We start from the raw sequence: 22,712 nt of genomic DNA, 5'->3' as shown, positions 1-22,712 counted from the left end.
ATCTTCCTGAAAAAAACAATACCACACATATCTTGGAAGTATCGGGGGACTGGGGGTGAGTAAATAAACAGCAATTTCATTCAGTGTATTAGTCAATATAAAATACAATTATAAAGACACTATCCCTTTGATTAAATATGAATAGGTATATACTGGATGCAATATTTGTGTGCATACTTTAATATATGACCTGTAAGTAAAAGCAACAAAAACAGTATAAAAGGAACAAATGCAATAAATAACAGAAATACAAAATAAAAGAAATTATGATATGGAAACTGGCCCGCATCCTTTTTATACTTTTGGAATCTGGTCCTCAAAGAAAAGAAGTTGAAGACCCCTGCTGTACACAGTCAGAAGTACACAGTCAGTGCACAAAAACTAATAAACACATACAGCCAGACTGTGTATAGTTATGAAACTCTGACTGACCTCAGACAAAATGATTAGTCTTGTAAACTTCTTATGTCCCCTTGTCTAAACAATATTCTACGGTTGAAGAGTCTAATCGACTGAACACACAGAGTTTCAGGCCTGGAGACAAAGTTTGACACAGACACAAGTGCTTGTTCAATCAGAGTCCAAAGTTTATTGTTAAGGACTAATATTTATAAGTTTGCACCAGGAGGCGTCATATAAAACCACCAAAACAGTGGAAACTCACCAGACTTTCTGTTTAGTCTTTCCTCCTGAATAATCAGATATGATTACATATTCAATATTACAATAACAGAACAATCGTCCATAGGCATCATTAGGAACCTTGAGATGGAGAACAACAGATGCTTATATCAACATAAGACAGCATAAGATACGATACAACTTTCAACGAGGTTAAACAGCAAGAAAATAAGGCACATCTTATGTGAATAGAAGCTAATATTAATAGGATTGAATACGAATGAATACATATGATATATGAACTTTGTATTAAACACAGATTCAATATTTGTAGAGGACAGGACGAAATCCAGATTCTCACAATACAGAAAACTAAAACGTATGATACAGTCAGTCGCATAGCACATACAAATCAGGAGCAGGTTCATATTTTTAAATTAAAGAAAAAAAAGTCAAAGTAAGAAATAATTTCTTATGCAACCCCAATTTGATCATGCAAAGTATTAACACGACCTATGGAAATTTATTAGACATGTTAGAATCCAATAACATCAAAAAATAAACAAAAAGACAACTAACAGAAAACAAACAAACATTCAAAAGCTGACCAAAAATACATCAAATAAATCAAATCTTCACTTGAGTTTGTTTGTCAAAGGAAATATAAGTCACTGACTGAAACCTACTAAATTTGTGTTTAGTAGGTTGTTTAGTTGTGTGATTTGTATAATTATGTGTGTTTGTTTTTTATTTGTGAGTGGTTTTGTTCAGGGAGGATTAAACATCTCTTCAAGCGTCTTGAGGTTCAGTTTTTACTCCTCTGATGACGGCATAAGTCACATCACCAGCAGACTGAACCTGAATGAACATCACAGAAACCATCACACATGTTTAAAACCCACATAATTTATTAAAGCAAGATGTTACATCTACATATTACGGCAATATCTCTCGATCAGGAATGTATATAGAGCTCTTATATCAGCATTGATGTGATTAGTCAAGAGGCACGAGCTCAAGGACAGGAGACAATCACACTCGCTGATACAAGAGCACTATATATACACCACTCAGAGAGCAATAATGCATTTATACAACAGCTTGACAGCACACGTCTGTAGGTAAATCAGAAATGACAAAGGAGTGTCTTTAAAACCCTCTGGTTTCTGTATATCATGAAGATATTAGATATTAGATATGAGTAGTTTCTACTCACAATGTTGTTCTTCTGTTGTTTTTTACTGCCAATGGTCACCTCAGAATAAACCACATCATCTTTCTGCTCCTAAACATCAACACAGATATGAAGGACTGATAAACTCTTCATTCAGTGTTCATTAGACAGACTAAAGTGAGATGTAGTGGTGACCAGTGTTACCAACATGGTGAATTTGTCACTAGATTTAGTTACTTTTCATGCGCCTTAAGCGACTTATATTTTCACAAAGTTAACTTCTAGTGCCCCGTGAGAGCAAGTTTTGTTTTCCGTGTGCAGCACCGCCTCTCTCTGTTCTGTTCACATCAGACCGCACTGACATGACTATGAGATCCGCAAGTGCAAACAGTGTTTTCAAGAACTAATCACTTATTGGCTGCATGGACGCATAAACAAAGATGCATTTTAGCTGTTAAACAAAAGTGACTTCTGGTGTGTAGTTTTAAGTGGTCGAGTTCACTCACTATTAAAACCTTTTTGTTTTCTATCAACAGAAACATAAGTAATTAAGAACCTATATATTGTGCATTTGGGTGTATTGTTTTAATATAACACTGTATATGACAGCTCAGAGAGTAGATATATCTGTATGAAGTAGACCTGAAGAGTTTAGCTCTTAGACAGATACGTCACTGATATGCAAATGAGCGAATGATGTCATCTGGCAACATTTTGTGACTTCTCAGGCAGGCTTTAGCTACTTTCTATTGAAAATATTTGGCAATATGATGGTGACTTTTAAAATCACTGTATGTATAACTCCGGAGAAAAAAAGTCTTCAAAGATTGACATTAAAGCCTTGTTTTGAGAACTTTTAAGATTGTATAAAACATATTAAACTTATACCGATACAGACCAAAGAAAAATGACCACAGTGACTGTAAATATTCACAAATCTCATGAACCGTTGAGTTTATAACAGATGAAGGAAACTGTTTACTAACGTTTGTGATAGGAGCAGGAGGAATTATGCTGATGGTGTCATATGTTCCATTATTGTCATTCTTAGATGCGACCTAAAGGAAAGGAAATGTACAACATCACAATGTATCAGATTATTTTTATCCAACATGAATAAGACGCCAGTCTCAATGGTGATATCTCACATATCAGCCTGTTACTATACTCACCACAGGGTCTCCAGACAATCTTTGATCTGAAAAAATAAACGTGTCTCATTGCATTTTAGTCATTAAATTGGTCAGCAAAATACATTATGCTTTAAAGGCATACCAGTTAGTCAATATTGAGTGATGGAAAAATCCATCACAAACATCAGACTACGATTGCAGGTAAAGGGAAAAAAATTGAAAGTCATCAGCATAACAGTGGCAGACTATGACAGCCGATAATGTCACGAACATGACCACTGAGTGCTGCGACTTCCCTAAATGGACTTTGCTCTCAGCCGTTCTAACAGCTATGAATGACCAAAGACTAACAGTATCTGATGTAAGTAGAGTGATTGAAGACCAGTCACAGGCAGGTGCAGAACAGGGCCTCTTGAAATCATATTCAAATAACATAAAACTGATGTTGTAAACTCACCTTTTCTTTTTCTATAAATCACACAAAGAACAGCAACAGTAAGTAGAAGAAGTAATGGAGCGATCACAGCAATAGTCACTGTATGAGAGCTGTTCACTAACAAAGAAAAATATGAATATAAATAAATGAATGAAAGTCACAAAAAGGTGAACTATGACTTGAGTTTGGGATCAGCCCCAGAAAAATAATCAATTAGATTTAGAAACTGATTATATATCACAATCTGTGACAGACACTGCAACACATTGACAGAAGATAAATAAAAATAAACATACATACCATGTGCTTTATAATGTGGTGATGGTGAAGAGCTTGAACTCTTCTCTAAGCTTTGTGTTGTTTTAGCTGATGATATAAAAACAAACTTCAGATTAGCTCATCCTGGAAACAACACGCACACACTGAAGTGAGACAGACAGTGATGATGTACCTTGTTGTTGTGTAGTTTCTGGTACGTTAAGAGTTGAGAATCTCTCAGGGTTTGTGGTGGTCACTAGAATCTTGTTTGAATCTGTAGAAGATGATGAATGTTCAGAGACATCATACTGTAGAACATCACAATCATATTTCATGTTTATGTCATTTCTTCATCATCAGTACAGAGTTTAATGACTGAAGTCACTTTGAGTTCAGGACACTCCTGTCAGAGTGATGTCTTACCTGTAAATCTGACAGTATATGTGACTGAGGTCTTGATGTCATTCTTGTGTTTGAGCACACATCTCAACTCTGTGTTGTCGTCTTCATTCACGAGTGTTGTAGTCAGAGAGATGATACAGAGTTTATCTGATCTAATCTGATATCTGGAGTCTGTCTGTAGATCAACATCAGTCTGATTCATCCACACCAGCTGAAATCCATCATAACTGAACATATAATAACAGTAATATGTAAACAGCTGACAGGAGAGAGTGACAGGTGTGTTTGCTCTTATCTCAGTCTGTGATGATGATGATGATGATGATGATGAAGACACTGAAACACAAATCACACAACACACTCTCAGTACTCATGAGTTTCAGTGAAAACACAAGAGATAAAGAGAACTGTGATCTGAAGTTAAACATGTGTTCATATAAATGAAGAGAAACACTGACCATGAAGAACATGTAGATAAACATCTGAATCAGGTCCATGATGATGTCCATTCACATATTGTCTGCAGGTGTAAAGTCCACCATCATGTTGTGTTGTTTTATAGATGTTGAGAGAGCAGTCAGATGTCAGACTCAGTCTCTCAGATCTCTCTGTGTTATTCTTATTTATTCCTCCAGTAAACACTTCTACTGTAGATGATCTTGTATAATTACTGTAGATCCATGTAGTTGAGGAGCATTGATGAAGAGCATCATTACAGGACAGAGACACACTTTCACCAGAACTGATGAACACATCTTGTGCTCCACTCACACCTGAAACAGCAGATGACATCATTCATATTAATACATCACAATATATTCAAACAGTTCAATATTTATCTCTTAAAGGCGGGGTGTCCGATTTCCGAATTACGCTTGTTTAGCCAAAATTGGTCCGAGTACCAAAACAACCTTTGTAGCCAATCAGCAGCAAGGTTCACAGTTCACAGGACGGACATTAGTCGAGCCGAGCGCTGAAGAAAGCGAAAGATAAGGGTAGGTGTGTGTCTGTTTTGGTGATTTGAACACCAACAACGGCTATGAGAAATTTGACATCCTGCCGTTTATGACGGATAGACTTTTATTATTTTTACATCACATAAATCAGAAGATTTGACAGAAAAAAATGTTATCTAGTTCCTCTATCATTGTGTGCATTTATATTTGGCATTATTATGTGATCTCGGTGATCCGAACAAGAAGATCTTCAGACAATCAGGACACAGTATGTTTACACATGTCAACATCAAGTGTTCAACATCTGGCTATCTGATAGGATCTCTATAGTTTCCTGCCCATTATTTTAATAAGCCTGCAATTTAAAAAGAGCCCAGGTGCGGTGATATTTCACACAACATGAATAACAGGAAGCATGTTATAGATTTGATACACTGGAAACTATCTGCTGTAGCCATGTAGAAATCAAGGCAGCGGTGGGAAGTAAACCACGATTAAGACGATTAATGATCTTATATGTGAAAGTATAAGTAGAGGACGTTTGTAAATGTACACAAACTTTCTGACTTGAGCTGTGGTGGGTTTCAATCGCGCACACACACACAAACACACACACCTACACATGCGCGCACACACACACACAGCCTCTCACTGTGTTTTTAAGCACATCATTTGTTTATTCATGTCACAGACACATAAAATAAACACATAAGTACGCCGCAGTTACAATGATCAAAAGTGACCACTTACATCGTTCTCACACAGCAAAGTCCTGGTGTCAAATGTAACCCCGCTGGTGTATATATGAGTCTCTAGCTACGAGTGTACATATTTACACTGAAGCAGAGTCTTTCCGGTGTGATATGTTAATTTATTCATGCAGTTAATGAATCAATTGAGTTGACTTTACAAAAGATGATTGATCATTAATGATGACACCTGCTGATCATAAGTCCACTTAAGAAGTGAAGAAGAACAGGAAAATAAAGACCAGCCACACAGATTCATGTCATATAAATACACAATCAGATATGCTAATAAAATATATATTTACATGTAACTAAATGAAACTCTTGTGACGAAAATTAGTGTAAATTATTATAATAGATTCAGCTTGAATGATAAAATGCAATTTTAAAGATTTGATCAGAGAATCCTTAAACATTTCTCACACATTTTAAGACTTCAACACTCAAACTGTGGTGGTAAAAATACCAAAATGCATGCTGGGTGTCATCGTTAAGCTTGATGCTAGTCTATTACCCAACATGCACTGCAGCATGTGCGTTTTATTGATTGTAACCGTTATTATGTTGGCTTGACAGAGCAAACACACTGTTCTTTGTTCTAAGCTTATAATTATTATTATTAGGATAAGGATGTCGTATAAGGATGTCGTACAAACTTGCAAGTTAACACATTTGAAGAGTCTTTGTAGGCTCTTTAAGAACATCACAATGGGGTGTCAGTTGCACCCCTAGGGTGTAAGAGCCCCCCAAATTCCCCCTATACTTATAATGGAAGAGGAAATATACCTGTAACAAGGTTCAAATTATATAGAAGAAAGGAGGCGGGTCGTGGTGGACTGGGAGACAAGATTATTTATTCTCGTATCTCACAAGACGTAGCGTCAATACACATCTCTTAACACAAAATAATAATAACAGTTCTGCTTCAGATTTCTCGGCTTGCAGTCCGTACAAATCACTTCCGGGTTACAACCCACGGCAGTATCGGCTCCCAGGCTCCCAGGCTCCCAGGCTCCCAGGCTCCCAGGCTCCCAGGCTCCCAGGCTCCCAGGCTCCCAGGCTCCCAGGCTCCCAGGCTCCCAGGCTCCCAGGCTCCCAGGCTCCCAGGCTCCCAGGCTCCCAGGCTCCCAGGCTCCCAGGCTCCCAGGCTCCCAGGCTCCCAGGCTCCCAGGCTCCCAGGCTCCCAGGCTCCCAGGCTCCCAGGCTCCCAGGCTCCCAGGCTCCCAGGCTCCCAGTCAGTGTCTCTCTCACTCTCTTCTGAATCCTCCGAGCTTTTAAGCAGTCTCCTCATCAATCACTGTAATGAGACGTAGGTGTTTTCAATCTGTAATCAACCTACTTGCTTACCGTTTTTCCCGTGTCTCTCTCCGGTCCGGTGCAGACGTCACTAGACCACGCCCCCCTTGCCACAATACCCATATAAGGCGTCATAAATGTCCTGTGTTGAAAATCTTCACAAGACAACCACTTAGAGACAAGGGGTGGGCTCAATTGACTAAGGCAACCAGTCAGTATCCACGCCCATAGCAACAAAACATGTTAACTTATTTAACCATTTAACAAGACCTATAACCCTACATCAGAACATCATAGAGACACGGGGGTTGGTTCATTTTACTCATAGCTTAGTGTATCATCAACTGACAGATGCTAAGCCACGCCCATAGCAACCAAACAGGTTAGCCTAGCAACCGTTTTGCAAGACCTATAACTCTACATCAGAACATCGTAGAGACATGAGGGTTGGTTCGTTTCACTTGGGGGTTGACACATCATCAATTGGGTTCTGCTAAGCCACGCCCATAGCAACCAAACAGGTTACCCTAGCAACCATTTTGAAATGCCTATATCTCTGTATCAGAACAACATAGAGACACAGGGGTTGTTTCGTTTCAATCATAGCCTAGAGACCTATCATAATCTGTAAAATGATAAGGCACGCCCAAAGCAACGAAACAGGTTGGCCTAGCAACTGTTTTGCAATACCTGTATCTCTGCATCAGAGCATCATAGGGACACAGGGGTTGGTTCGTTTCACTCATAGCTTAGAGTATAATCAAATAACAGATGCTAAGCCACGCCCATAGCAATCAAACAGGTTAAGTTTGTAACCATTTAGCAATTCCTATATCTCTGCATCTGAACATCATAGAGACACGGGTGTTGGTTCGTTTCACTCATGGCTTGGAGTATCATACCTCCTCTGTATTGGACTACATCAATACCACCATTGATAGTGTCACAGCTATCACCATATACCCGAATCAGAAGCCATGGATGAACAAGGAAGTGCGGCTCCTGTTGAAAGCACGCCACACCGCCTTCAGATCAGGTGATGCACAGGCCTATAGTACTTCCAGGGCAAATCTGAAGAGGGGCATCAAAAAGACCAAGCACTGCTACAAGCTGAAGCTAGAGGAGCATTTTACCAATTCTGACCCTCGACGCATGTGGCAGGGCATCCAGGCCATTAGTGACTACAAACCCAACCACTCCATCCCCATAGCCACAGATGCTGCCTTTCTGAACAAGCTTAATGACTTTATGCATGCATTGAGAGAGACAATAAGGAACCCGCCACCCAATCATCACACTAAACTCCACAGATGTTTACGCTGCACTAAGCCGGATAAACGCACGCAAGGCTGTTGGTCCTGATTGCATCCCTGGTCACCTACTCAGGGCATGTGCGGAGCAGCTCGCTGGGGTCTTCACAGATATCTTCAATCTGTCCCTCACCCAAGCAGTGGTTCCAGCATGTTTCTAATCCTCCTCTATTGTGCCCATTCCAAAACATTCTAGCCCGACATGCCTGAACGACTACCGCCCTGTAGCACTCACACCAATTGTTATGAAGTGCTTTGAGCGGCTGGTCCTGTCACAACTAAAAGACTCTTTACCATCCAAACTGGACCCATACCAATTTGCCTACCGTAGCAACAGGAGCACAGATGATGCGGTGTCCATGGCGCTGCACTCCATGCTCACACATCTGAATAATAAGGAGACTTATGCACACATGCTGTTTGTAGACTTCAGCTCTGCATTCAATACTGTCATCCCTTCCAAACTATCATCAAACTTGGTAACCTAGGGATTAACAATTCAACCTGCAACTGGATTATGGACTTCCTGACGAACAGGCCTCAGCTTGTTAGGTTAGGCCACATCTGCTCCACCACCATCACCCTCAACACTGGTGTACCACAGGGCTGCGTACTGAGCCCCTTTCTCTACTCCCTTTTCATACTCGACTGCAGGCCTGTGAATGGACCTAACTCCTTCATCAAGTTCACAGACGATACAACAGTGATTGGTCTCATCAGCAACAACGATGAGGGAGGAGGGTACAGGCACCTGGCCACATGGTGCTCAAACAACAACCTGCTCCTTAAGACCTCCAAGACAAAGGAGATCATTGTGGACTTCAGGAAGGCGAAAGGAGGCCCACACGACCCCATCCACATTAACGGGACGGCTGTTGAACGTGTTTCCAGTTTTAAGTTCCTGGGGATCCATATTTCGGAGGACCTGTCCTGGACCACCAACACCTCATGCCTGGTCAAGAAGGCTCACCAGCGTCTTTTCTTTCTGAGGACACTGAAGAAGAACCAACTGTCTTCAACTATCCTGGTGAACTTCTATCACTGCACGATAGAGAGCATCCTGACCAACTGTGTGACAGTCTGGTACGGGAACTGTTCTGTTGCTGAGCGCAAGGCACTGCAACGGGTGGTGAAAACAGCCCAGCGCATCACAGGAACTACACTACCTTCCATTGAGGACATCCAAAAGAAACGCTGTCTGCGTAGAGCTCGCAGCATTCTCAAGGACTCCTCTCACCCCGCTCATAGACTGTTTACTCTCCTGCCTTCCGGTAGGCGCTTCAGGTGCCTCCGGACAAGAACCAGCAGACTAGGAAACAGCTTTTTTCCCAGAACTGTTTCACTATTGAACTCTGGTCCCCACTGATTCCACTATCCCTCATAACTTTAACTGTAATGCTGCTATTACATTGTTTACATTGTACTACAGGGCTGCCATGCATGACTGAACTGTACACACCAGTACTTCATGTTATCTGCTCTACCGTACTGTTTACACACACACAGCATCATTTGCAATCTATACTGCTCACTTGCACACCAGGAATATTACACTGAATGCTCATTTGCACTAATGGACTACTCTCATAACTGCATTACCTCATCTACTGCACTGTAACTTCAATAACTGCACCAACTTCTCTACTGTACTGTAACTCATCTATTGCATCACTGCATCTATTGCATAACTAACTGCATCTACTCATCTATTGCACTATAACTTCAATAACTGCATTAACTCATCTACTGCACTGTAACCTTAATAACCGCATTAACGCATCCACTTTACTGTAACTTCAATAACTGCACTAACTCATGTACTGCACCGTACCTTTAATAACCGCATCAACTCATCTACACTGTAAAAAATGCCTGTGAAATTAACGGTAAAATTCTATTGTTTTCAAATAAAAAACCTGTTATCAGAAAGTGTCCGTAAAAAATACGGAGAAACACTGTAAAATTGTCTGTAAAATTAACAGCAAAAATTCCATTGTTTTTACGGAAAAACCCTGTAAAAAAATGCTGTGAAGTCAACAGTGAAATTCTGTAGTTTTCACAGAGAAAACTGTTGTCAAAAAACGTCCATAAAATAACGGAAAATATTGCCAAATTCTCTGTGAAATGAACAGTGAAATTCCAAAGTTTTCACAAGGAGTCTTTTTTCAACTCCACAAACACTTTTATCACCTTCACTTACAGACACCACTGTCACTTTATTTCTGTTGCACGTCTACAAAAGTTCTAATTGAAAATGAACACAAGTTTACATGTCGATGGAGTCACCATTATGGTGAAGAGTGTTTGCTTTAGTTGTGGTCTTGACCCTTTGCTTTCAATTTGAAGAAGGCTTTCCACAGTATTGACATTTATGAGTTGAAACACACTGACTCAGGTTGGTGGAAAGCTCAGATAAAGATAACGCATTACATTATTTGTGTTGGTGAGTAAGTACATGTTCAAGAGTTTAGGTAGTGCTTTAAAGTTACTTGTTGTCCTCATTTATGATATTGAATGAAATTAATTAATAAACTGAATGTCTTTAACAGCACATCTGACACATGATAAATGTTCTAGCAGATATCTATAAAACAGTTTGTCTCAACAATGGTGACAACAGAAAAAACCTCTAAAGATAAATGCAATGCATTCTGGGTATCATCAAAGCACAAAACTCATCAATAACTCCCAGTATGCATTGCAGCTGTAAGCTTTTAATTTGTTAGTCACCACTGTTGAGATTCATACACTGATTCTTGATCTCTGAGTCAAAGACAAAATGCAAGCTTTTTAACGGTTCAAAAACTGTTTATATTGACAATTGCAGGAAATGTGAATTTTAAAAGTAATTCATTGAGGCGTTTGTAACAAAAAATACAATAAGTAATTAAACAGTGTCCCAGATAAAGAATAAATACCTAATCACACTTTAATTTGCTACAAGACTATGTTTTTATATCAAACAATGTCATAGCAGCACAAAGAAAACTGTAAACTTATTTATGACGGCTGAAAGAGGCCAACTAAAGCAAACACTGATCACAAAAACGGTGACTTTAAATACACGTATTTACTGACGTATTTACAAGATGAATAGTGGGTGTGGCTCATGTTTTCTACTGTGAATTGATTTGATGAATAAAAACAGGATGTTACCATAATTTTACGCCAGTTTGCTGGCAACCACAGCTGCCGGTATTTTTCTGTAAAAACTACGGAATTTGTATTTTCTCTTTTCTTTTCTGATATTAAATGTTTTGTGGGTCACCACTAAGCTGAAGAGTTGAGTCTGTGTTTAACTCACGGTCAGGCAAAGATATTCTGATGTCATGCTGCATGTTGCTTTGTTTAAAAGTGACTTTAATAATGAGTTACACAGAAATAAATTAAGTAAATATAATGTTATCACTTTTATGCATTTGGACCAAGTTTTCATTTTCTATAAAGAAATATTGTTAATATAAAAGACTCAAATGTATTAAGTTCATACACAGTTTGAAGTTTGTGCCCTGAAGTTTTAAACTGCAAAGCTGTTTACATTCTTTTCCTGTATTTTTTACGGAATTTTCCAGGCAACCACAGCTGCCGGTATTTTCCGTAAAAATTACGGAACATTTTTTACAGTGTATCTTTAATAGCTAATGTCTGTAACTAATGCACACTCAAGTCACTTGCACTATTGTATAGTCTATATTGTTATCTGTTCATAACCACCTGTACATTAATGTTCACAGTATATAGCCTTCTGTTTATATTGTTCATAGTACATACCGACTTTCATATTTTCATAGTACATGCCCATTGTATAGTATTTTCCTAATATTGTATTCTGTATTTATTCACACTGTATATCCTGCACTTGCTAATTGCACTTCTGGTTAGACCTAAACTACATTTTGTTACACTGTACTTGTATATGTGTTATGACAATAAAGTTGAATCTAATCTAATCTAATCTAATCTAATCTAATCTAGCAACATGGCAATTATGCTAGCGAACAACAACATACTAAGCCCGGTTTTTACACACTGGGGTCATATTATTTTTTCCTTCATGTTAGAAAAAGTCTAGCAATAAAACCTTTCAAACTATTTCAAACTCTTCAGGACAGGCTTTGTCAAGCCAATTTAAAGTTTGTACTCGAACTTTACAATCTAGTTGATATTTGTATTCTGAGTTTTGATGTCTGTGTGTTACAGTTTAAAACATCTTACAGTGGGTCCATTCATTCTCATAATCCTTGATATGGTTCTACACCTTCATTTGAGTCCAGCTGTCTTTGAATATACTGATTGGACTGGATTAGGAAAGCAACACACCTGTCTATATAAGACCTCACAGCTCATGAGGTCAAAGGACCTGCCTGAAGAACTCAGAGACAGAATTGTGGCAATGGACAGATCTGGCCAAGGTTACAAAAAGTTCTGCTGCACTTACGGTTCCTAAGAGCACAGTGGCCTCCATAATCCTTAAATGGAAGATGTTTGGGACGACCAGAACCCTTCCTAGAGCTGGCCATCCGGCCAAACCGAGCTATCGGGGGAGAAGAGCCTTGGTGAGAGAGGTAAAGAAGAAACCAAAGATCACTGTGGCTGAGCTCCAGAGATGCATTCGGGAGATGAGAGAAAGTTGTAGAAAGTCAACCATCACTGCAGCCCTCCACCAGTCAGGGCTTTATGGCAGAGTGGCCCGACGGAACTCTCTCCTCCATTGCAAGACACATGAAATCCTGAATGGAGATTGCTAAAAAACACCCGAAGGACTACAAAATGGTGACAAATAAGATTCTCTGGTCTGATGAGACCAAGATAGAACTTTTTGGCCCTAATTCTAAGCGGTTTGTGTGGAGAAAACCAGGCACTGCTCATCACCTGGTCAATACAGTCCCAACAGTCAAGCTTGGTGGTGGCAGCATCATGCTGTGGGGGTGTTTTTCAGCTGCAGGGGCAAGACTACTGTTGCAATCGAGGGAAAGATGAATGCGGCCAAATACAGGGATATCCTGAACGAAAACCTTCTCCAGAGTGCTCGGGACCTTAGACTGGGCTGAAGGTTTACCTTCCAACAAGACAATGACACTAAGAACATGGCTAAAATAACGAGTGAGCGGCTTCACAACAACTCCGTGACTGTTCTTGAATGGCCCAGCCAGAGCCCTGACTTAAACCCAATTGAGCCACTCAGGAGAGACCTAAAAATGGCTGTCCACCAACGTTTACCATCCAACCTGACAGAACTGAAGAGGATCTGCAAGGAGGAATGGATCCCCAAATCCAGATCTGCAAAACTTGTTGCATCTTTCCCAAAAAGACTCATGGCTGTATTAAATCAAAAGGGTGCTTCTACTAAATACTGAGCAAAGGGTCTGAATACTTAGGACCATGTGATATTTCAGTTTTTCTTTTTTGATACATCTGCAAAATGTCAACAATTCTGTGTTTTCCTGTCAATATGGGGTGCTGTGTGTACATTAATGATGAAAAAAATGATCTTAAATGATTTTAGGAAATGGCTGCAATATAACAAATATTGAAAAATGTAAGGGGATCTGAATACTTTCCGCACCCACTGTATTTACAATTGTTTACAAAGGCAGTATCTGTTTATCTTACACACCACTGTTTACAAACATCGACATCTCTAGCTTGAATAAAACATTTCCTTACATTGTTATCATTTTCTGATGACTTCAAGCAAAGTCTCGTAAGCAGTTCCGTCGCTCGTCCTATTATGCTCCCGATTTCCTCCGTGAGATATGCGGAACCGGTGTGCGCACAGCTGATTCCAACTATCAATCCTGTCACCGGCCCCGCCTCATGGCTCTCGTCACACCAGTGTCCAAGCAACACACATCTTAAACCACAGGCTGTGTGTCTGTTTAAGTAATCTTGCAACAGCAAAAGAAACAGGTACCCCAAGTACCCCACTAAAGAGAATCCTTATCACCCTAATGATGACGTCACATCTGAAATATTTCAAACTTATTCAAACTCCAGCAACAACTATAACTCTACATGAACAACTTTTACACTCAAACTTCTTCGAATAAGTGATCTTTGGAGCATTTTGTTATTTTGTGATATCAAGTGACCACATTAGTTGTACACATAGATTTGCTGTATTTGGTTTACATCAGCTGTGTATCTAAACACTTCATCAACAGCAGATGTCATCACTAAAGATCAATCATCACTGTAAAGTCAACTCAATTGATTCATTAACCTCATGAATAAATGAACATTTCACACCAGAAAGAATCTGCTTCAGTGTACATTTAAACATCCATAGGTATGGGCTTATAGATACACCAACGGATGTACATTTTACACCAGGGACTTTCCTGTATTACTTGTGTTGTTTCAGCTGAAACAGACGTTGTTTCTTTGGTCTGCACCCTAAAGAGTGTGTTTACTGACATCAGCTATAAGGAACACTATACAATCTTGTTTCTGTATGTAAGTGTTATATACGGTGTATTCAGAGCTCCGTTTCAAGCTGCGCGCCAGCCGCTTCTGTCTTCCGGGGATGGGACGCTACACCGCAACAGCCCTCAAGACAGCAGGAAAATGAAGAGTATTTACACCGTAGACTTTACAGTAAATAAACACAAACAAGTAGACTATGTTGGAAACACGCTGGTATAGTGTTGCTATTCGTTTCTTTGGCATAAAAATTAAATATTGACATGTTTAAAAAAACAGTGGCGCTGTGTGTGCCAGTAAAACCCATTCATGGCAGTCAAAAATAGCCTCTGTGAAGTATAAAGCTGAAGTGGTCAAGTAAAAGATCTTGTGTGGTTTTGACATACTCTTGACATCATACTTTTAAATGTGAGAATTTAACCATTGTGTTGTGAGGACCATTGTGTAAATATATTAAGATATATTAAATAATACATAAGGAATTGCCGCTTTTCATATATTGAAAAATATTATGACCATAATATATTTACCTATATGTCCCAATACATGTAATTTTATAATCAATAAAATACTTTATAATATAATGATCCACACGTGATATGATATGGGACTGAATGTGTACAAATATATTGAGCATAATATTTCTTACGTTAAGAATTACAACATATATGTTTCATATTTTTAAACATAGCCACTTCACAACAGCCTAAGCACTCCTGTTCAAACTGAAGCACTTATTGAACAGACAATCACTGAACTGAATAGCGCACAATAAAGTAATATATGATCTTCAAGATCTTCGGTCAATCGCTGTCCTAACCACAGACTCTTGATCACCACGGTAACCACACACATTTACACACTAGAGACCCTTCTACATCTCAAAGCAACACAACTTTAAACACTATATGTGTAAACTAAACAATCACATCTATATTTGAACATTTTTCAGGTTTATTTTTGTCTTCGTTTCTAAATATATTTTATGTTCAATATGTATACATATATTGTCAATGCATATATTGCTGTATATCAAAAAACGTTAGCACCAGCTTCCAATATATGGAAATGTATAATGTAAAGTAATTTATTATATTTGACAGTATATTCATACATTTTTGTTCCGTAAGTGAAGACACATGAACTCTATAAAAAATGTGACATGAGATGAAACTGAACATGTTTGTCAGAATGTCAGTGAGAGTAATGAAATGAAATCTGATGAAATAAATGTGTTGTATAGTTTACCTGTGAATAGTGAAGAGAGAAGGATCAGTCCCAGCAGACATATATCACTCTTCTCAGTCATGTTGTGTTTCTCTTACTGAGTCTCTTCTCATCATCTACTTATATTTCTTCATGAGAACATTTGTAACTCTTCCTGTGTTTCTCATTTCCTCTTTTCTCATCGACTGAGTCATGACACTATTATAGACTAGAACACATTCTGTAGTTTAATGGTGATATTTATAAAATACTTCTGTTGTCTTAAAATAATTGGACACAGTGCTCAGTTATGACTTTTATTGTCAGAGACTTTAACAGGACTAACATGATGAAGGTTTTCTACAAATTCATTCAACACAAGACTTTCCTGCCCGAGCAGAGCAGATGCACAGCCTTCATTAAAGCTGATCACACCTCCGTTCTTCTTCTGTCTCCACACACACACAAAAGCAGGACATGAGTGAGGTCACCTTCACACTTCTTACAAACCAGAGATTAGCAGATTACCCATGATGCAGCAGACACAGACATTAATAAACACACTAACTCTGTCACAGATTATATAATGTATGTTCACTGCAGTGGTAAAGACAGAGTGTTTGTTTTTCCATTAATATGACAATGAATACAGTCAAATTTCATTTATATATATTATATATAAATATATATATATTTCAGTTAAATATGTCATTTATTCATAATCATGCAAAATTCTTCAGTTATGCTTTAATTATGAAGTTACAACACTGGAAAATAATAATTAGTAGTAATAATTTTTTAACACGTTCACATACACGAGATTAAGTAAAAACATGCAGGATTTAACTTTGTACAGATAAGGTTACAGATGAAGCCTAACTGCCAACACTGACATCTCTGTGGGAATAATCGACAAAACATACTTGATATAAAGTCGACTTTATTTTAAATGTAGAAATAAATAAACACAATGAGGATGTTAAAAACAACTGCAGCTTGGAAAACAAGCGAGTATATTAAGAGTACGCTAATATAGATCTTTAGAAGTCGTTATACACAAACAGCGCTGTGAAAAAAAAGGCAATGTTATACGTGCGTACACACACACAAAAGCAGGACATGAGTGAGGTCATCTTCACACTTCTTACAAACCAGAGATCTGCAGATTACCCATGATGCAACAGAAACACACATTAATAAACACACTAACTCTGTCACAGATTATATCATGTATGTTCACCGCTGAACCCAAATGACCAAATAAAACCAAGTGTTTGATTTTCCAGGAACATGACAATTATAACAGTTAAATATGACATTTATTCATACAAAGAAACCTTCACTTATGCTTTAATTATGAATTTATAACACTGGAAAATTATAAGTAGTTGGAATGATTTTTGACACATTCACATGTGCACTTGTGCTGTTCCGGCAGAATTGTGTTTCCATTGTTACAAATAACATTAACGCAAAATCATAAAATATATTTATTTTGTTGAATGAAACTAAAGTGTTTCAATGAATTCATTTGAACTGTAATGACTTGTGACTGTTGGTGTAAAAGCAGTCGGGGTCTATCAGCGGCGGAGTCTGAGGTGCGGTCCAGACTTGCGGAGGCTCTGCTCCAGAGGTCTTTTCTCATGATGGCTAATTTTTTTAAGGGGGTCATAGACGAGATGCAGTTGTGTTGGGGTTGTGCAGACAAGAGACGAAGGAGATCTTGCGCTTAAAGCATTGGTCACATATAGGCTTCTGATACATTTTGTTTACATTCACTTGGATGTAGTGACTGCGCGAGTTATTTTGAGCAAGACGTGAGTGGGAACGGCACGCTATGAAGAGAACTCATGCACACTGAATACATGATAGCTACAGACATGTTGTAGTTAACCAGCAGTCGCTATTGGAAGCGTCGTTTATACTTTCTATTCTCCAGTAAGCTTACAGTCGGCTGACTGCCACTCACTAAACAGTACAGATGCTTAGAAAAGTGCACACCTGCTGGCAAGAGATATTTCACGCTTGAATGCATCAGTGGTGACGTGAAGTCAGAAGATAGAGCTAAATATATTTTTTAAATTTAGAGAGATTGTACTCACCCAGCTTCTGCTCCTGCAGTTAATGTGTGAACTAATATTTACGCTTAAAGAGAAAAGTAATAACATAGCGTGCCGTTTGACAAATTGGGGTCAGCATTATGTGTACTGTTGTATATGATGCACATGTTAAAAAAGGACTGAGAAAGAATGTGTATATGTCCTTTCACCATGAACCCATAAAGTATGACACACATGATTTGATTGTTCAAGGTCTCCAAAGAAAACAGGAGAAAAAGGAGGAGAGGAAGAACAAGTGTAGAACCAAGCCTTCTGAAATCATGAGTGATATGATCTACAAAGCTACACAAATGATAAGGTTGATTCGCCACCAAGAACATATCAACAAAAACTTACTGAAGCTTACAAGGGAAATATTAATAGATAATAACCTTTGCTCTAGATTAGAAGTGACCACAGCCAAGGTTGATTCATTGGCTTTGCCTGAAGAATTTTTGCTTACGCTTCTGCAACATTTAGATAGATGCAGACTATTATCTTGACACCTCCGCTCAGAGGAATGAGGGTGTTAAGGTCAGTGATGAATTCCTTGGAACATAGTGTGTGTGAAGCCATTTATGTGTTCATTTATGGGGGAAACAGATGTCAACTGTGATAAACCAGAGATCTTATCTCCATTGTGGTTAAAAGGTGTCGCTGCTTCATGAGATCTGTTTATGTTTAGGTAAGAGATGTGTGTCAAAGTGCGTAGTGTCCATATAAGGGATGTATATCCTGGCACAAGACCCCTTTGTATGACGGGGACGGTATAAAAAGGGAAACTCACATGTTGTACGAGGCTGAACCTTGTGGTGAAGACTTATCGCTGTTATGTTTGTATGATTACTTTTGATGATTTATCAATAAACCAAAACCATATATTATTGTGAGGAGATCTTCCTCTTTTAAGGAGTCTCTGAGTGAAGTGATAACAAATATACATTACGTAATTGGTCATTTTTGGTAATTTCATGATTTACCAGCTGACTAGCATGTCCCAGGCACATCATTTCATTGCCATTAAATGACCAATTCATGATGTCGCCTGCACGAACATCTGATGATACAAGATAAGCAAGGATGGGACATTCGTACTATATTCCTACTATATTGATAATAATATGACCTACAGGTAACGTAAGTGGCACATAATGTTATTACCAATACATTTTTGATTAACATGAATGATTAACATGCCATTTAGTATTTAAATATGCATGTTTAAAAAGTTTATAGTCAGGACATTGTAAATCTGTTGATTAAATAAAAATAAATATTTAATTCGCTTCATGCAGGCAGGTCTCTGTTGTGGGAATGTAACAGTGCTCTCCTCCTGCGCGCTCAAGTTCAGAAGAGCGTGTGCCCAGCAGAGCTGCGTCTAAAGGTGGGTTCACACCAGACGCGAATGAAGTGTTAAGTGCCAGTTATTTACATGTTAAGTCAATGCAAAGACGCGATAGACATCCGGCGGAGTGAATTAAGTGTTTCGGGCGTTTGACGCGTGAGTTGAAAAATCTGAACTTTGGCGAATATTCGCGCCGCTCTAACCAATCAGAAGCTTGCTCTAGTAGTGACGTGATTACATTGTATAAACAACAATGGAGGACTCACCAAGATGGGTGAACCTCAAAAGGACCCATTGACATACAGCTCAGTCTTCCATATGACATAAAGCTCAGTTACCCTCTCAACAAAATCCATGTCAGCCGTTTCACAACTGGCAGAAGCCCCTCTCATGACGTCAATTCACATCTGTAATGAAGAGAATTTCACACATGAATGAAGTGCAGAAAATTACAGAAATACTTGAAGACTGCTCAGACGTTTAAGAATGACCATAACAACATTTCTGATGCTTCGTAACAAGATCAGTTCTCTGGTTAGTCAGGTTAAATAAAACATCTCATAGTGTATGGAATTGACAATTTTTTTTATATTGAAAAAAATAAATGTAAAAAGCAAAAATAAATGAGTATTTATATTTCCTTATTTATGTGTAATTAAATGTGTAAAAAAAATCCTTATTTATGTGTAATCCCGGATCCCTAAATCCAATAGATAAATCAGTATCTAAGAGCAGCATCTATGAAATATGTGTTATATTTTAAGCATTTGAAATGACACGTGTTATTCAGTGCACAGTAAGGAAACATGAATGTAAACTGTATTTGTAGATGTGTTTCAAATGCGTTGATCATAATTCATGTGTAAGACTTCAGTAAAATTGCACTAACTACGACACAAAGTGACAATATGCATTAGGTTCATATGTTTATCAAGCAGACTTGAAGTCATATTATAACTGAACTGAACTGTCACATACTGTAATACAACTGAACAAAAAAGCTTTTTTCCATTTATGTATTTTTTTGTCTCTGATGTGAAGACAGGAAACAAATATAAAAACACATTTACATTTAGTCATTTGGCAGACGCTTTTATCCAAAGTGACTTACAGTGCACTTATTACAGGGACAATCCCCTCTGGAGCAACATGGAGTAAAGTGTCTTGCTCAAGGACACACTGGTGGTGGCTGCTGGGATCGAACCAGTAAAAATTGTGGCAATACCACAATCACCCATTCCAAAACAGTCAGGAACCTCGGAGTCATATTTGATGAACAGCTGTCCTTCAATGATCACATTGCACAGACAACACGGTCATGCCGATATGCCTTATTCAACATTAGAAAGATCAGACCCTATCTCACGCAGCATGCGGCACAACTCCTTGTCCAGGCCCTGGTAATCTCAAGGTTGGACTACTGCAATGCTCTCCTTGCTGGTCTTCCTGCAAAGGGTATCAAACCACTTCAGCTGGTTCAGAACGCAGCAGCACGCTTCGTCTTCCAACAGCCCAAAAGGGCTCACGTGACTCCCCTTTTCATCTCTCTCCACTGGCTACCGGTTGCAGCCCGTATCAGATTTAAGTCACTAATGCTTGCCTACAGGACTATCACTGGATCTGCACCGGCTTACTTCCACACTCTCCTGCACTCCTACACCCCATCAAGATCCCTGCGTTCAGCAAACCAGCGGCGGCTTGTATTGCCTTCCCATAAGGGCAGTAAATCGCTCTCCCGCTCTTTCTCATTCACAACTCCTTCCTGGTGGAATATTCTTCCTATCTCTGTTCGTTCAACCACATCTCTCACAACATTTAAAAAACTACTGAAAACCTATCTCTTCTGTGAATACTTGACAAACAAATGAAAAAAAAAAACCTTGACATTTACTCTTGTACTTTTAAAGTACATTTGTAATAGATATTGAAATGATGCTCTGATCAATGGTGTTGGTTGATGGACAGTGAGATATCTACCATGTTTACATTTGAATAAAGTGCATTAAAACATCAGGGAATTTGATTACATTTTCAGTCTACAAAAATTTGTTAAAAAAATTAAACGCTCAGATTTTAGACCCACAGACATGAAGAATCAGTTTATGAATCTCAACAATGGTGAGAATAAACAAAAGAAAACTTCATGCTGTGTTGCATGCTGGGTAACATCATAGCACAAAACGAATTTATAATTCCCAGCATGCATTGCAGTTGATCCGTTTATCTGAGTTAGTTGGTTGTTCCTCACCATCGCTGAGATTCATACATTGATTCTTGATATCTGTGTGATTCTAAAATGCTGTATGATAAAAATACATCTGTTTTTCACAAATCTTTCTAGATATGTAAATACAGTCAAACCCTAACTCTAACCCACCCACATTCAGCAGATCAAACTAAATTTTGCTCAGGGTTCAAGACCTCAACCCAAGGTCTCTAGCGACAGCTGGACATCAGGTCCACTTTGCATGGGATGTTTTTTCCAGTTTATAAATTCTACCACTGCAGGATGTAGCGCTGCTAAGAACTCGTCGAATGTTGTGACACATGACACTTCCTCTTCAGCTAGATGGACGCTTGCCAAAACAAAACAAACACTCACTTTCAGTCAGCATTCTACACACTTGTACCACCAGTTTGAATCTGCTCTTTCTGAAAGAAACTATCTTCTGAATTGTCTCTCACAAATGTCTCCATGGTTGCAAGGCTCATTGTGCAAACTGTTGGTCACGTTGAATATGACAATATAGTATCGCGAGAGTGATTGTAAAGCATACGGAGTGGTCTGGACTTGAATCACACTCACGTTACTTAACACAATCTATCTGCAAGTCCTTGTTTACTTTTGTTCAGATGTGTTTTATTTGGGTCGGGGCTAAACTCGTCAGGAATGTGGATTTCTCGAGCCACATTAGAGTAACACTGAAAGAACATTCTAAACATTAAGGGGCGGTTTTCCCGGACAAGGATTATCTGAAATCAGGACTAGGCCTTAGTTAAATGAGGATATTTTAGTCAATTTAAAAAAAAGTATTTTAAAACAACTTTACAGGCCTGCATCTTGAGATAAAACAATCACACTCATATATTTAAGTTATATCAGTTGTTTTTGATCGAGACACCTCTAACATTTAAATTAGTCAAGGACTAGGCTTAATCCCTTTCCGGGAAATTGCCCGGAACTATAACTAACAATGAACATTAAAAAATCTGATCAAACCGACTTAGTATTCTGATCTTGGTATAACAGTTTATACCATAATCATGATTTTAAACTGTAAATGCAGCCTAATAAACCTGCCTA

The 22,712-nt window shown here is 38.6% G+C and overlaps 3 protein-coding genes across 3 annotated transcripts in view; 1 reads left to right on the top strand and 2 right to left on the bottom strand.

Moving 5' to 3' along the window:
- Nucleotides 1–22,712, top strand: part of LOC130420700 (uncharacterized) — a 195,940-nt gene that overhangs the window by 12,648 nt on the left and 160,580 nt on the right. The window lies entirely within an intron of this gene.
- LOC130420702 (uncharacterized) overlaps nt 1–22,712 on the bottom strand; it is a 195,470-nt gene that overhangs the window by 21,719 nt on the left and 151,039 nt on the right. The gene's annotated exons all lie outside the window — the stretch shown is intronic.
- LOC130420688 (uncharacterized) lies at nt 698–16,067 on the bottom strand. Its single transcript, XM_056748178.1, has 10 exons — nt 16,007–16,067; nt 4,483–4,797; nt 4,046–4,360; nt 3,816–3,896; nt 3,665–3,730; nt 3,386–3,481; nt 2,968–2,993; nt 2,782–2,853; nt 1,838–1,906; nt 698–1,479 (listed from the first exon to the last, which is right to left on the bottom strand). Exons 1-10 carry the CDS (start codon nt 16,065–16,067, stop codon nt 1,411–1,413), a joined length of 1,170 nt encoding a protein of 389 aa, XP_056604156.1. The 3' UTR covers nt 698–1,410.

This window comes from Triplophysa dalaica, chromosome 5, assembly GCF_015846415.1.
Source record: "Triplophysa dalaica isolate WHDGS20190420 chromosome 5, ASM1584641v1, whole genome shotgun sequence".
Classification (NCBI taxonomy): Eukaryota; Metazoa; Chordata; class Actinopteri; order Cypriniformes; family Nemacheilidae; genus Triplophysa; species Triplophysa dalaica.
This window is presented reverse-complemented; position numbering and strand designations above follow the sequence as displayed.

What these genes read in the sequence shown, in the direction of transcription:
- LOC130420688 (XM_056748178.1), bottom strand. Translation starts at nt 16,067, where the DNA reads ATGACTGAGAAGAGTGATATATGTCTGCTGGGACTGATCCTTCTCTCT. An exon ending in ATATACTGTCAGATTTACAG is followed by an intron (nt 3,897 to 4,045) that starts GTAAGACATCAC and finishes CATCTTCTACAG; the next exon opens with ATTCAAACAAGATTCTAGTG. An exon ending in GATTGTCTGGAGACCCTGTG is followed by an intron (nt 2,854 to 2,967) that starts GTGAGTATAGTA and finishes CCTTTCCTTTAG; the next exon opens with GTCGCATCTAAGAATGACAA.